The sequence below is a fragment of the Acomys minous genome (genome assembly GCF_964271855.1).
Source record: "Acomys minous genome assembly, chromosome: 1".
Classification (NCBI taxonomy): Eukaryota; Metazoa; Chordata; class Mammalia; order Rodentia; family Muridae; genus Acomys; species Acomys minous.
The window spans coordinates 121,316,812-121,328,823 of NC_140483.1; the positions used below are offsets into that span (position 1 = coordinate 121,316,812).

Consider the following 12,012-nt stretch of genomic DNA (forward strand, 5'->3'; position numbering starts at 1 on the left):
GAGGAAATTCTGTTCCACGCCACTCTCCTGGGCTTGTAGATGGCTGCCTTTATGTTCTGGCAGTGTCCTTTCTGTGTCTTTGAACCTGTGTCTAAATTTTTCATTTCTATCGGGGACGGCAGCCATCTTGGGTGAGGGCCTACCCTGATGGCCTCATTCTAACCTCGTTTTCTATGAGGAGCCTGATATGAGGTCACATGTTGGGAATTAGCGTTCTGACATATGAACTTAGGAGGAAGAAACATCATCCAGATGGCCACACCGGGCTCAGTTAAAAACTGGGAGACTTCCTGGGGTGAATCTCAGATGAAATGTGAGGACAGTGTGATGTACAAATATATTCTATAAGGAACAAAATCTCTTCAGTTGACACAACTTTTGCCTCGGCATGGTGGGAGGTATGTGCGTTAGGCCAGGGCGAGTCCCGACAGTGTAGGAAGAGGATGAGCAACCATGAAGGAAAAGCAGAATCTTTTAAAATCTTTGGACAGATAAGAGTGGATGAAAGTGATGCTTGCAGGGTAGAGGACGCTGCCTGGGAATCAATGTGGCATGCGACCTTGGCCAAGTCTCTTAACTTCTCTGACTTTTGCCTTTTGATATTTCTTTAATCTCAAATGTATCTGCTTCATAGGGTTCCTCTGGGGAAAAAAAAAGGCCATAAGATAATTCACATGAAAGGCCCCGCACTGAGTGGCTCATTTCCAGTAAGTGCTGCCTGCCTGCCTTGGTGTAGTGATCTTGTGCAGTCAGCTGGGACGTCTGTGACTTCCAGGCCTATAGTGGACTTGGTGAGGGTACCTCCCGTAGAGAGTCCCACAGTTGAGGTCAAGGTCCTGATAAGCCACCTGCTGGGTAAGGTGACTCAAGTCTTTTTAAAACTCATTAAGAGCCTAGAGCCTTTGGTCTTTGTCACCGCAGGTACGTTTGGCCTTTCAGATTGTCAGCGTAGGGACTATCTGAATTGGCCTTTGCAGAAGGGAGACTCTGACAAATAGCAAAATTTCTAAGCAGATGGTTGGGTCAACCCTTCCAGGAATCTCAGAAGAGATGGCACGGGGTTATCTGAAGCAGCCAGCTACACCCTGTCCAGGTGGCGCCTCCGACTTGCCTCATGACGTGGATGTCCAGTGGCTTTAGGCAGCTTAGGATTTAGACAGTGGTTTCCTGTCAGAGTCCTCATGATGCATGGTCCAGTACTCACCCAGTAAATGAGTCATGTTTCTGTGAAGAGGAAGTCGAAGCAAGACCTGCCTGAAGAGAAGAAAGTTCTTGGGCATAAACCTTAGCATTGGTGTAGTTTGCTTTGAGTCATTTGGGGAGAGGCTTCCTCTTGCTGTTGCGTTTGCCTATGTGGAGTCGGCCTGGGGGCTAATGTGGCTTGAGAGGGGCTGCCAGAAAGCGGGCTGTGAAAGGAGATGTCCAGGATCACAGTTTAAAGTTCTGACAGAGAAAGCGCAGATTGCAGGATGGCACACCTTGGTTCCACAAGAACTCCGTGAATCCTGTTCCTCTCAAAGATGGATACTCTTGCTGCCCTTTGCTTTAAGATGAGTGATCAGGGCTGGAAGTCAGTGCAGAAGCCTTGCCCCAAACCATCCATCTCCAGGATCCGTGTTTTCTACAGCTACAGTGTGGAGGATTGTCCTCAAATAAGTCATGGTACCCTTGGTAAAGATGTGGCAAGTGGTTATTTTTATTTCCCACAGGAAACCAGCGCGTGAGTGGAAGGACTCTACGCAAATGACAAAGAATAGGTGACTTTTGATTGCTATCTGTTTGAACCCCTTCATTTTGTTAATGTTGATTTTTTTCCTCTGATATTCAACTTATATGCCTTTGCAAGATTAAAGATTCTAAAATAATTGGTTCAGTGAAAGAGGATGGTTTTTTTTTTAGCTGTTTCTCAACAATTCATTGGAGCAAAACTCTTATTACATTTAACAAAGAAATAACCTCTTTCATCAATTAAAAAATGACTTGTTCTATGCGTCAAGATTGGGCTTTAGGCATCAAATTAGGGAAGTTATTTTTTTTTTAGGGAAGTTATTTTTATGAGAGTAATATTTATTCTGAAAGCTTGTGGATGAGAACAAATGAATAGGCTTTGCGTGTTCGACAATGATTGTAGAATTTAACAACCATCTGTTGAAATCTTAGTATGTGCGAGCTATGGCATGAAGCACTTTGGGAGGTTAAAAAAGGTAACAAGATCTCTACTCCAAAAGAGTTTACTTTTCAGTAGAGACAGTAACACCAATAAATAAAGGATAAGTAAATAGAATAAATAAAGGATAAATAATAAAAACAGGAAGTTCCAAAGGAAGAGGCCTCTGCCTGGAGATCAAGTATGGCTTCCTGAAAGAGGTAGGAGCAGGGTCCCGCTCTGCAGTGCAGCCCTGTGCTTCTTGTCTGGGAGCCGAGTGCCTAGCATCCTCTCTGGCGCACACAAGAAGTCTGACTCAATGTCTGTGAGCAGTGAGGAGCTGGACCCTAATGATGAGAGGGAAGCAGAAGAGATGAGGAAAGAGCTCACAGCCAGACTTTGTTAAGCAAATACCTGCTGCTCACTGCGGGTGCCCCAGGCCTGTGGCATGTGGGGAGAGCAGCCAGTACAGGACACAGACCCAGCGATCTGGGCAAAGTGCACACTTGGCCAGGGTGTGGGGAGGGAGTGGCAGATAAGCCAGCCTCAGTGAGTTGGCAGAGCTTGTGAGGATCCTGGATACTGAGGAATTTGGGGGAGTGGAACGCCCAGGGCCTCAGTGCTGGTGTTATACTTGTATTAAGAAGCTGTAAGTTGATAATGAATCTTGAGGTTTTGCTCATATTAAAATGGTAGTTAAGCTTAAGAGTGCATGTCCCCCAGTACCTGTGAGGATCACACAGCCCTCAGTACACGTGAGAATCACATAGCCCTCAGTACCTGTGAGGATCACATAGCCCTCAGTACCTGTGAGAATCACATAGCCCTCAGTACCTGTGAGAATCACATAGCCCTCAGTACCTGTGAGGATCACATAGCCCTCAGTACCTGTGAGGATCACACAGGCCTCAGTACCTATGAGGATCACACAGCCCTCAGTACCTGTGAGGATCACATAGTCCTCAGTACCTGTGAGGATCACACAGGCCTCAGTACACGTGAGAATCACACAGGCCTCAGTACCTGTGAGAATCACATAGCCCTCAGTACCTGTGAGGATCACACAGCCCTCAGTACCTGTGAGGATCACACAGCCCTCAGTACCTGTGAGGATCACACAGCCCTCAGTACCTGTGAGGATCACACAGCCCTCAGTACCTGTGAGGATCACACAGCCCTCAGTACCTGTGAGGATCACACAGGCCTCAGTACCTGTGAGGATCACACAGCCCTCAGTACCTGTGAGGATCACACAGGCCTCAGTACCTGTGAGGATCACACAGGCCTCAGTACCTGTGAGGATCACACAGGCCTCAGTACCTGTGAGGATCACACAGGCCTCAGTACCTGTGAGGATCACACAGCCCTCAGTACCTGTGAGGATCACACAGGCCTCAGTACACGTGAGAATCACATAGCCCTCAGTACCTCTGAGGATCACACAGCCCTCAGTACCCATGAGGATCACACAGGCCTCAGTACCCGTGAGGATCACACAGCCCTCAGTACCTGTGAGGATCACACAGCCCTCAGTACCTGTGAGGATCACACAGCCCTCAGTACCCATGAGGATCACACAGGCTTCAGTACCCATGAGGATCACACAGGCTTCAGTACCCATGAGGATCACACAGCCCTCAGTACCTCTGAGGGGCCCCTCAGTATCTATGCCGTCTACAGAGACCAAATCAGGGCCCTTAGGTAAGTGGCTGTGATGTTGCATGCAACCTCCCACCTCCCCCTATATATACACTCTAAACCAGCTCTAGATCACCTAGATGCATAATTGGTTGTAATTTAAAAATAATTAACTGGTTTCCTTTGCCCTCCATGTCAGTCTCCTCCTCCGCCCTCCCATTACGAGTATTACTGTGCTCTGTTGCCCACATCCCTTAAAATCTCTTCCTTGCCTTTCTAATCTCAGGAAGTATAGACACAAATACATAAACACGAACACATGTATCGAATTCCAAGGCTGGGTTCAGCACGTAAGAGAAAACATGTAACATTTGTCTTCCAAGTCTGCTGTACTTGGCTCTACATAATAACTTCTAGTCATCCAGTCATGGCAATCTTACTTTTCAGTACCGCACTTTCCTCCTGAGCTGTCTCACCAGCCAGTTCATTGTAAACGCCACAGGATCGTTACTATCTTTTCTTGTTTTGGGAATAATAAACGCATTCCCATGTGTTTGGTGCTGACACATGCCCCCTGTTCACTCCAATATTTTTCATCTGTGAATCTGTAAACCTGTCCAGCCCAATATATATTTTTAAAAATCTGTGTCTAGTTGAATCTACAGATTAGGAATTTGTGGCTACATGGAGCTGCTTGTGTTTCTTCTCACAACGTTCTAGAACACAGGATGACTTGTAACTTGTTTTAACATTTTCCCAAAATGGATGAGCAGTCCTCAATAGTAAGACACACGCCTCACATGCCTTTAATTATAATTAGTTTAATCTGAGATGATATTTGACATGTCTACCAAATTTATTCCCATTGCAAAAACTGCACTTTAAAACAGTCTAATGAATTGTGAATCTGGGAGTCCAGAAGGGCTTTGACTGTAGCTCTTCCTGAAAACAGCTGGGGAAACTTGGAGCGAGTTGTTTAATATGCTGGCGTGGGTGAGCCCTACCTGTGTGCCTGTGCCTGTGTCCTTGCTACTGTCACATCACATGGTCATCGAGGAAGGAACTGAAGCAAGCTCTGGAGTTTGGAGTCCACCTACCTTGTGAGATGTCTGACCACGGCACTCCTCAGCCAAGGGGCTTTAGGGAATTGGCTCATCTCAGCTCCAGTCCCTCATCTGTAACCTCCCAGCGACAGTTCCATATGACTCCTTACCACATCCTTATTGTTACGTAATCACTAGGTATTTTCCACATGAGGAAGCTGGGGTGCAGAGCAGTGAAACTGTTCGCTTATGGTTGGAGTGTGGCTGGGCTGCAGCCTGGGATGCCTGGCTCCGTGCCACTGTCCGCCCCTACTCCATGATGTCATTTTAGGGGCTTTTCAACCAGGAGGTCCGAAGGTGACACATGTTTTGATCTCCTAGGGCTTTTATGAGGCCAAAATGGGATAGCATGCTCCTCTTCTTAGGGGCATTTAAAAGTTTTATAACGATTAAAGTTTTAATTGTTTTTCTATGCTATTGACATTAGAATGCATATTCAATGTAGAAAATGTTAAACAAATGAAAGAATGAGCCAAGCCAAGATCATCCATAATCCCTAAATATAATAATAAACCGGTTTGGAATTTTAGTGGCATGAATACATGCTTTGATTCCTTGTTTGTTCTTTTAAAATTTTATTTATTTTGACTTTGGCAGTCTGGTGTTCTAATAGGCCACCATGCCACTTTATAGGCCAAGCAGGAATTTTATTTGCATACTGGAATCACTTAGTCATGACACATGTCAGGATGAAAGTGAACGTTTCTGCGAAATGTGAAGCCTTAAAGGGGGGCGGGGTGGGAAAAGAGTGAGCGATCTTTTGGAGCAATCAAAAGGCTGCGATAATTAATACTCTGAAGACCAGGGAGGCAGCTGGTGAGGTCTTGGAGGGCCGTTGATGTTCTTGGCTTCCTTGCACTTGAGGAATCTCATGTATTTGCAGCTTTGAGTCAAAACCATGAAAACTCTTTGGCCTTGCTCTCCTGGCATCTGTCATGTGCAGCACCTCATCGATGGGAACAAATAAAATCCGTAGAGCGAAAATGAGTGAAGGAGAAAGAGATACACTCTGCTTAGGGTCCCAGACTCTCAAGTCAGGTGGGGCAATCACAGAAATGAAATTCCAGAGCCCATGTGGAGGTATGGAAGGGTGCCTTGCAATAGATGGGGATCGAGAAGCTTCTGGAAGCTTGGCCACTCAACATGGGGGAGAGGTGGCCAGTAAGGACCCTGTTTTGCTAGGTTTGTGACAGGATAATTCTGACCGTTGGAAAGATGTGATTTAACAGCTGGCAACTAACATTCTTTATCTCTGGTTCATTCCCAGGCATCTACGTGAGAAGGGCAAGATGGCCTCTGTGCGGCTTCACTCCCTGTGCCTTCTCACACTTTATTTGGTAAGCACAGAGGGTGTTTGTAGGATATTTCCTGACATCCTTCTTCTGTATACCATGAAAAGAATGGTTATTACCACGTGTTTGTTTGTTTTTTTAAGCCAGCCTATCAAAAATTAAGTTGTGCAGAATGGATGTGATGTATCTAATGAAAGCCCCATGGTCGGCCCTCAGCTGGAGGGGGCCCTTTATCCTCAGCTCTTAGACACAAAAAGCCATGTAATCGCAAGGCTTAGCGCTATATTTGTAGCTTTATTTGTTTATTTGTATGCTACTGAGTCCTGAACCCAGGGCCTTGTACATAGACAAGTGTAGGCTTTAATCTTTTAAAAAAATCTACTTTATTTGGTTGCTTAATGCATCCACCTCCCTCTCATCCCACTGACTCTGAGTAGGAGAGAAAGAAGGTTGGTAGGGACAGTGGACGTAGACCTTTTTAGTCTCAGTTTATTGGAGCGAATCTACTCTTTATCAGGATTTCAACAGAAAAACAGCAGCAGAGACGAAATACAGCCTCTTTGAAGACTTCTCGGAGGGTCTCTCTCTAGGAGTGCCTCCAAGGGAGAGCAATGAGCAGTCAAGCAATGCAAAGCTATGCAAAAGCGATCAATCTTTGTTTTTTGGGCTATTATACCATCCCATAGTCCCTATGGGATGTTTTTCAACTGGCAAAGACCATACCCCAGCACTAGGCTGTTCCCTTTCTAGTGGACAACTATCACGTGCCCCTCACACGAGGCTGTTTCATATCCTGCACTTGGGATCAAAACAAAAACATTTTTACGTCCATTACAGACAAGCATTCGACCACTGAGCTGCATCCTGGAGTCTAAACCCACACTTTGCCTGTTGCTTCTGGCTGCAGAGAGGAACTACAGTGATGCATCCACTAGTCTCTATTACTCAACTTAAAAAAGAAACCTATGAAAACCTATGACAGGGCACATCCAGAAGCTGTTTGTTTTCCTCCCTTCATCCTTCTATGCTCTGTATTTTTATTCTCATAAACGGCTTGGAGGTTCCTACCTAAATTTGTCTTTAGCCACAGCTTCTGTTGAGGCTGATATCTGACAGCCTTTCAGTATGGCACTGAGTGCAAACTGGGCCCCCAGCTATTGGGTAAACTGTGGGGTGCCCTCCCTGTTTGACTCACAAGGTTCCTGAGGTGCAGAAGGGTGTCCAAAGCGTCGCTGTCTTATGAACCAAGATTTCAGGGCTATTCTTGTTTTTTCCATAAAAGGAAGTTTTCAGATAGCTGGTACCTAGAATCTTGCTTCCTTGTTTTCTTTACCCCAAAACAATACACCAAATTTTTAACTTTTTAAAAGCTGCTTAAGACCTGCACAGTTAAAAATTTATTAATGTTTTTTATTAACATACATTATGTATAATTCACATGTACATTTTAACCCATGTACATATTTTATACACGCCTCCCCCCACACCATAGAATAGACCAAGCTTTCCAGAACCTCCTTCAAGGTTAAGGTGGGGACTGTTCTTCGGTTGCTAGGAGAGTCCTCACAGCCTGGTCTGTATGAAGACCATTGCTTGGTCTAGCTTTTCAAATGGACTGAGTCACTTTAAGCTTTAAACCTCAGTTTTCTGACCTTTGGGATGGGTTTAATCTTAGCATTCGACTCATAGGAGCTTTTGAATCAAGGAACAGCAGAGCCCAAGCACTTAGTAGATAAGAGACATTAGCGCGAGAGCATTTTTAAATGTCCAGCACCTACATCCATATGGACCCTGACCTCCATAATGAATGAGGTCGTCTTCGCAGGCTTTTGTTATGGGCTCATCTTTTTGTCTGGGAAGGTGACTTGCCTTTCTCTGGATGAAAGCTGCTGTCTTTTTGCCACCTCCACCATGCCGCCCATCTCAACTCTGGCCATGTGGTTTGATGACTCATATTGTACATATTCCTTTTGAAATCTTTATAGCCCCAATAATCATATTAATGGGAGGGAAGGAAAGTCTGTTGTCCCGATACGAGGATTCAACTTTGAACCCTGGAACTGACTCTCCCTCCCTGCAGTTTGCTAGTCCATCAGCATGTGGAAGACGTAGCCTTGCTTGTGAGGTCTGTGGGCTAAGGAAGTTTCCATTGGTGTGGGTAATTGCAAGGCGGGTGGGTGGCTTGCTGGGTGGTCTCAGAGTCAAGCCTCGGAGCTTGCTGGTAGTGCTGCAGAAATTGCTGCTCTTGTCTTAGACCCACCAGAGTGACCCGGGACGCCCGGGTCCACTTCTCCTGCCTCACCTCCATAAGTAGTGGAGCTGGAAAAGACATGAGAAGAGGGAAGGAAAGGCTCCTAAAGGAAGCCGGGCTCAGAGAGGCGGCGGCTAGAAGTCTGGAAAATTATTGTGGAAGTTAAAAATGCTTTTAGCTGCAAATAACAGGAAATTGGGAGTCACAGCAACTTAAATAAATGGAGGGTCATTTCTCACAGATAACAGGAAGCCCAGGTGATGAATTCAGGGTAGGGTTAACCATTCCATGATGTATCAGAGGTGGGAGTGCTATTCTCTTTGGGCCACTATCATTTTTAGCTGGGTTGTCTCCTCACAGCTCAGGGTGACTGCTCCAGTTCCAGATACAAAGCCAAGTGGCTTTCTGAGGTCAGCAGGAAAGGGTAGAAATGCCAGCCATAGCTGTCCTTTCTCATTAAGGAAACAAAAGCTTGGCCTCCTAATCCCCGCCCCTCCCAATCCATGGCATGGACAAGAAGTACAGGACTCAGATAGCATTCTGTTTGCAAGGGAGCCTGGGAAGGGATCACTTGACTTTCCTGTCTCTGTGGTGGGAGGCGGCAAAGAGGCTGACATGGCTAAGGCAGCTGGTCCGCAGAGCGGCCACTACTGAGGGGAGAGAAGACCAAACCTCAAGGCCCTCTATTTTTGTTTGCTGTTGTCTTTTACCGGACAAGGAGTGTTGAGTCACTCAAGATCCAGTGGTTGAGATGTAGTTTAGGACCTTCCCCTGACCCTTGGGTACTGACTGTTTGGGTTGTTCCCAGTAGGAAGCACCTTGGTGGTAAGAACCGTTTGTTCTCCCTGAAGAGCACCTAGGAAAGGGGCGAAGAGAGTGTCCAGAATATGACACTGAATTCTGGTCCTGGGTGTGGATGCTCTACTCTGCCCCCTTTTCCTTCAGGAGCAAGTGACAGTGGTGATGGCAGCCATTGGCTTGGAGTATTCCCCAGGGGTTGGTATGGAGGGAGCCACACCTTCCAGCCAGCTTTCCTTCCATCACCTTTGCGCCCCCTGGTGGACAATAATGCCTATGGGTTGGGAAGGCTGGTCCAGAATTGTAGGTTCAAATCCTGCTTCTAGTGACTCTGTGGGAAGATAACTTTTCTATGCCTTAGTCTCAACAGGGCTAACTGTACAATCCTTCCTCAGGAGGTAGGGTTATTTCCAGGACTAAATATGCTTAGGAGAGGCTCCCATGAATACCAGCTTAGCTACTATAAACGTTCCTTATCACCCTAGCCTGGATTTGAATGACTGTACAGCTGCTTAGATTTCTTAAAACTTTGGACTTTGGAACCATATTGGACTACTGCTTGAAGTAAGCACTTCGCAATTTTATTATTTTCAAATGACTATAAAGCACTGCTCAGTGGTGAGGTGCGCTGCAGTTCCAGTTAAAATAGAATTTACCATGTGACCATGTGCCAAGTAGCCATTGTGCTAAGCTAGCTACATATCCTTTCCCCCTCTTATAAATTCATTTGCCTTTGAAGCTGCTATAGACTCCAAAATGCTGAGGATGGGTCACAAATGCCATAGAACATTGCAAGTGTTGGTAGGTGTTCCAAGAAGCTGGTGTGACCGTGGATAAGTTAGAAGGCAGAGTGGCTCCCAGGAGGCTGCAAGCTTTTGTTTAGTTAGGTTGAAGCATCTGCTGTCCCTGCCCGTCACACCCATGTTTCACTTTGGGCTTCATTCTTGGAAATCTCCATTGTAACATGGGAGTTAAGATTCTAAATGAGAAAAAAACAAAACAAAACAAAACAAAACAAACAAAAAAACAAAACCCGCCCACCCACCCACCCAACCAACCAAACAAACCAAACCTAAAAAAACAATATGAAGCTCATGGCAGACTACTTTGATGAGGCAGTAGAATCTCTTAGTAAATACTTTACATTCTGATGAAGTTTACATTGTTTTCGGCCGTATGTTGTTTCTGGAAAGTCAAATAAAGACAGCATGTGCCACTCATACATCCATAGTAAGGGCTCATTTTCTCATTCTCTGTTAACAGACAAGTGGACATGGCCAAGAAGGGAAGTTCAGCGGTCCCCTGAAGCCCATGACGTTCTCTATTTTTGAAGGCGAAGAGCCAAGTCAAATCATATTCCAGGTAAAGTCTGATCTTTGTCATCGTGACTTCTGCTCACAGTGGTCCTCTGTGCACGCATCTCTCTGAACAGCAGGGGGTGACATGGGGGCTGGCAGGTCTCATCTTCTGTGACTTGGGAAGCTGAGCCTCTGAGGGGTGAGTGTAGGAGGTGAGTTGGGTCCTGCATCCTCATGCAGGCTCCCTAACTGCACCTGTGGCTGAGGCTTCTGTCCCTCTCACTGGCAGTTGGCATTATAGACTTTGCCTCTGCTCCAGTGGAAAAGCCACTGACATTAGGCACCGGCTTTCAGGCGGTTAGGACATCTGCTCACTGAGCTTGGTGAGTGAGCCGTTTGAAGTTGAGGCTTCTCTGTGTGGCCACAGCCTGATTTCCTGCCTCTTCTGAGCCCAAGTTGATGTCCTTGCCTGTGGGTTGTCCAAGGCTGGGCATATTAGCCATCTTTTCCGTCACTGTGATGGTTTTAGCTCCATCTTCTGCTGCTGTGACACAACCAATGTAAGGGAAGAAGGGCTTCTTTTGCCTCACAGTGCCAGAGATGGTACAGGAGACATGGCAGGAAGCGTGAGTGACCAGCTGGTCAAAGTCTGTACACACTCTGTATGCAGAGAGCAAATGGGAAGTGAGGTCACACCATAAAACCCGGAAGCCTCCCGCTAGTGACCCAGGGAAGTACTTCCTGAGCTCCACTTCCTGACAGGTCCACAGGCTTCCAGGACAGCCACCAGCGGGGGCCCAAATGTTCAGCAACACGAGACTGTGGGTAGCATCTCACACTGAAGTAACAACTACAACAAACTACTAGGGTGGAGGGTGAGCGACTTAGAGGAGGAACGAATTTGGCTCATGGGAGAAAGCTGCTTAGCCTGTGGTAACAGGAGGAAGAGAGAGCGAGAAGGGTCCAGAGGTAAGCTAGGTACTCTAGAGGCAATCCCCCAGTGACCCGTTTCTCTAAGTCAGGGGTTCTTAACCTGTGGGTCAGGACCATTTTGGGGGTCAAAGGACCCTTTCATAAGGGTTGCCTAAGATCATCAGAAAACATAGCTATTTACATTATGGTTCATAACAGCATCAAAACTATAGTTTATGAAGCAGCAACAAAAATAATTTTATGATTAGGGGTTGCCACAACATGGAGGAATTGCATTAAAGGGTCATAGCATTGGGAGGGCTGAGAACTACTGCTCTAGGTAGTCCCCACTTCCTAAGAGCTCACTCAGCAAAGGAAGCCATTAATGCAATAGTCTGCTGAAGATGCTCACAATCCAACCCCTTATGATCCAGGCACCTCAGTAGCAGCACCAGTTGGAGACCAGGGCTCCACACATGAGCCTTTTGAGGGGCAGGTGATTTGCATCCGAGCCATAATCCTGGAAGGTGGTTGAGTAGCCATGAAAAACAGGAGCGGCTGAGGAAATGGCTCA

At 46.3% G+C, this 12,012-nt stretch overlaps 1 protein-coding gene across 5 annotated transcripts in view; it reads left to right on the forward strand.

Moving 5' to 3' along the window:
- Nucleotides 1–12,012, forward strand: part of CDH17 (cadherin 17) — a 61,729-nt gene that overhangs the window by 5,599 nt on the left and 44,118 nt on the right. The window contains exons 1-3 of one of the 5 annotated variants that reach the window (XM_084776894.1): nt 1,397–1,498; nt 6,155–6,224; nt 10,492–10,590. In XM_084776894.1, coding sequence (XP_084633020.1) covers nt 1,470–1,498; nt 6,155–6,224; nt 10,492–10,590 — 198 coding nt within the window. In that variant the 5' untranslated portion in view covers nt 1,397–1,469. Of the gene's footprint in view, nt 1–1,396; nt 1,499–1,711; nt 1,758–5,866; nt 5,968–6,154; nt 6,225–10,491; nt 10,591–12,012 lie in introns of those variants that run through there. The other 4 variants (XM_084776895.1, XM_084776898.1, XM_084776896.1 and 1 more) reach the window with 4 other exon arrangements.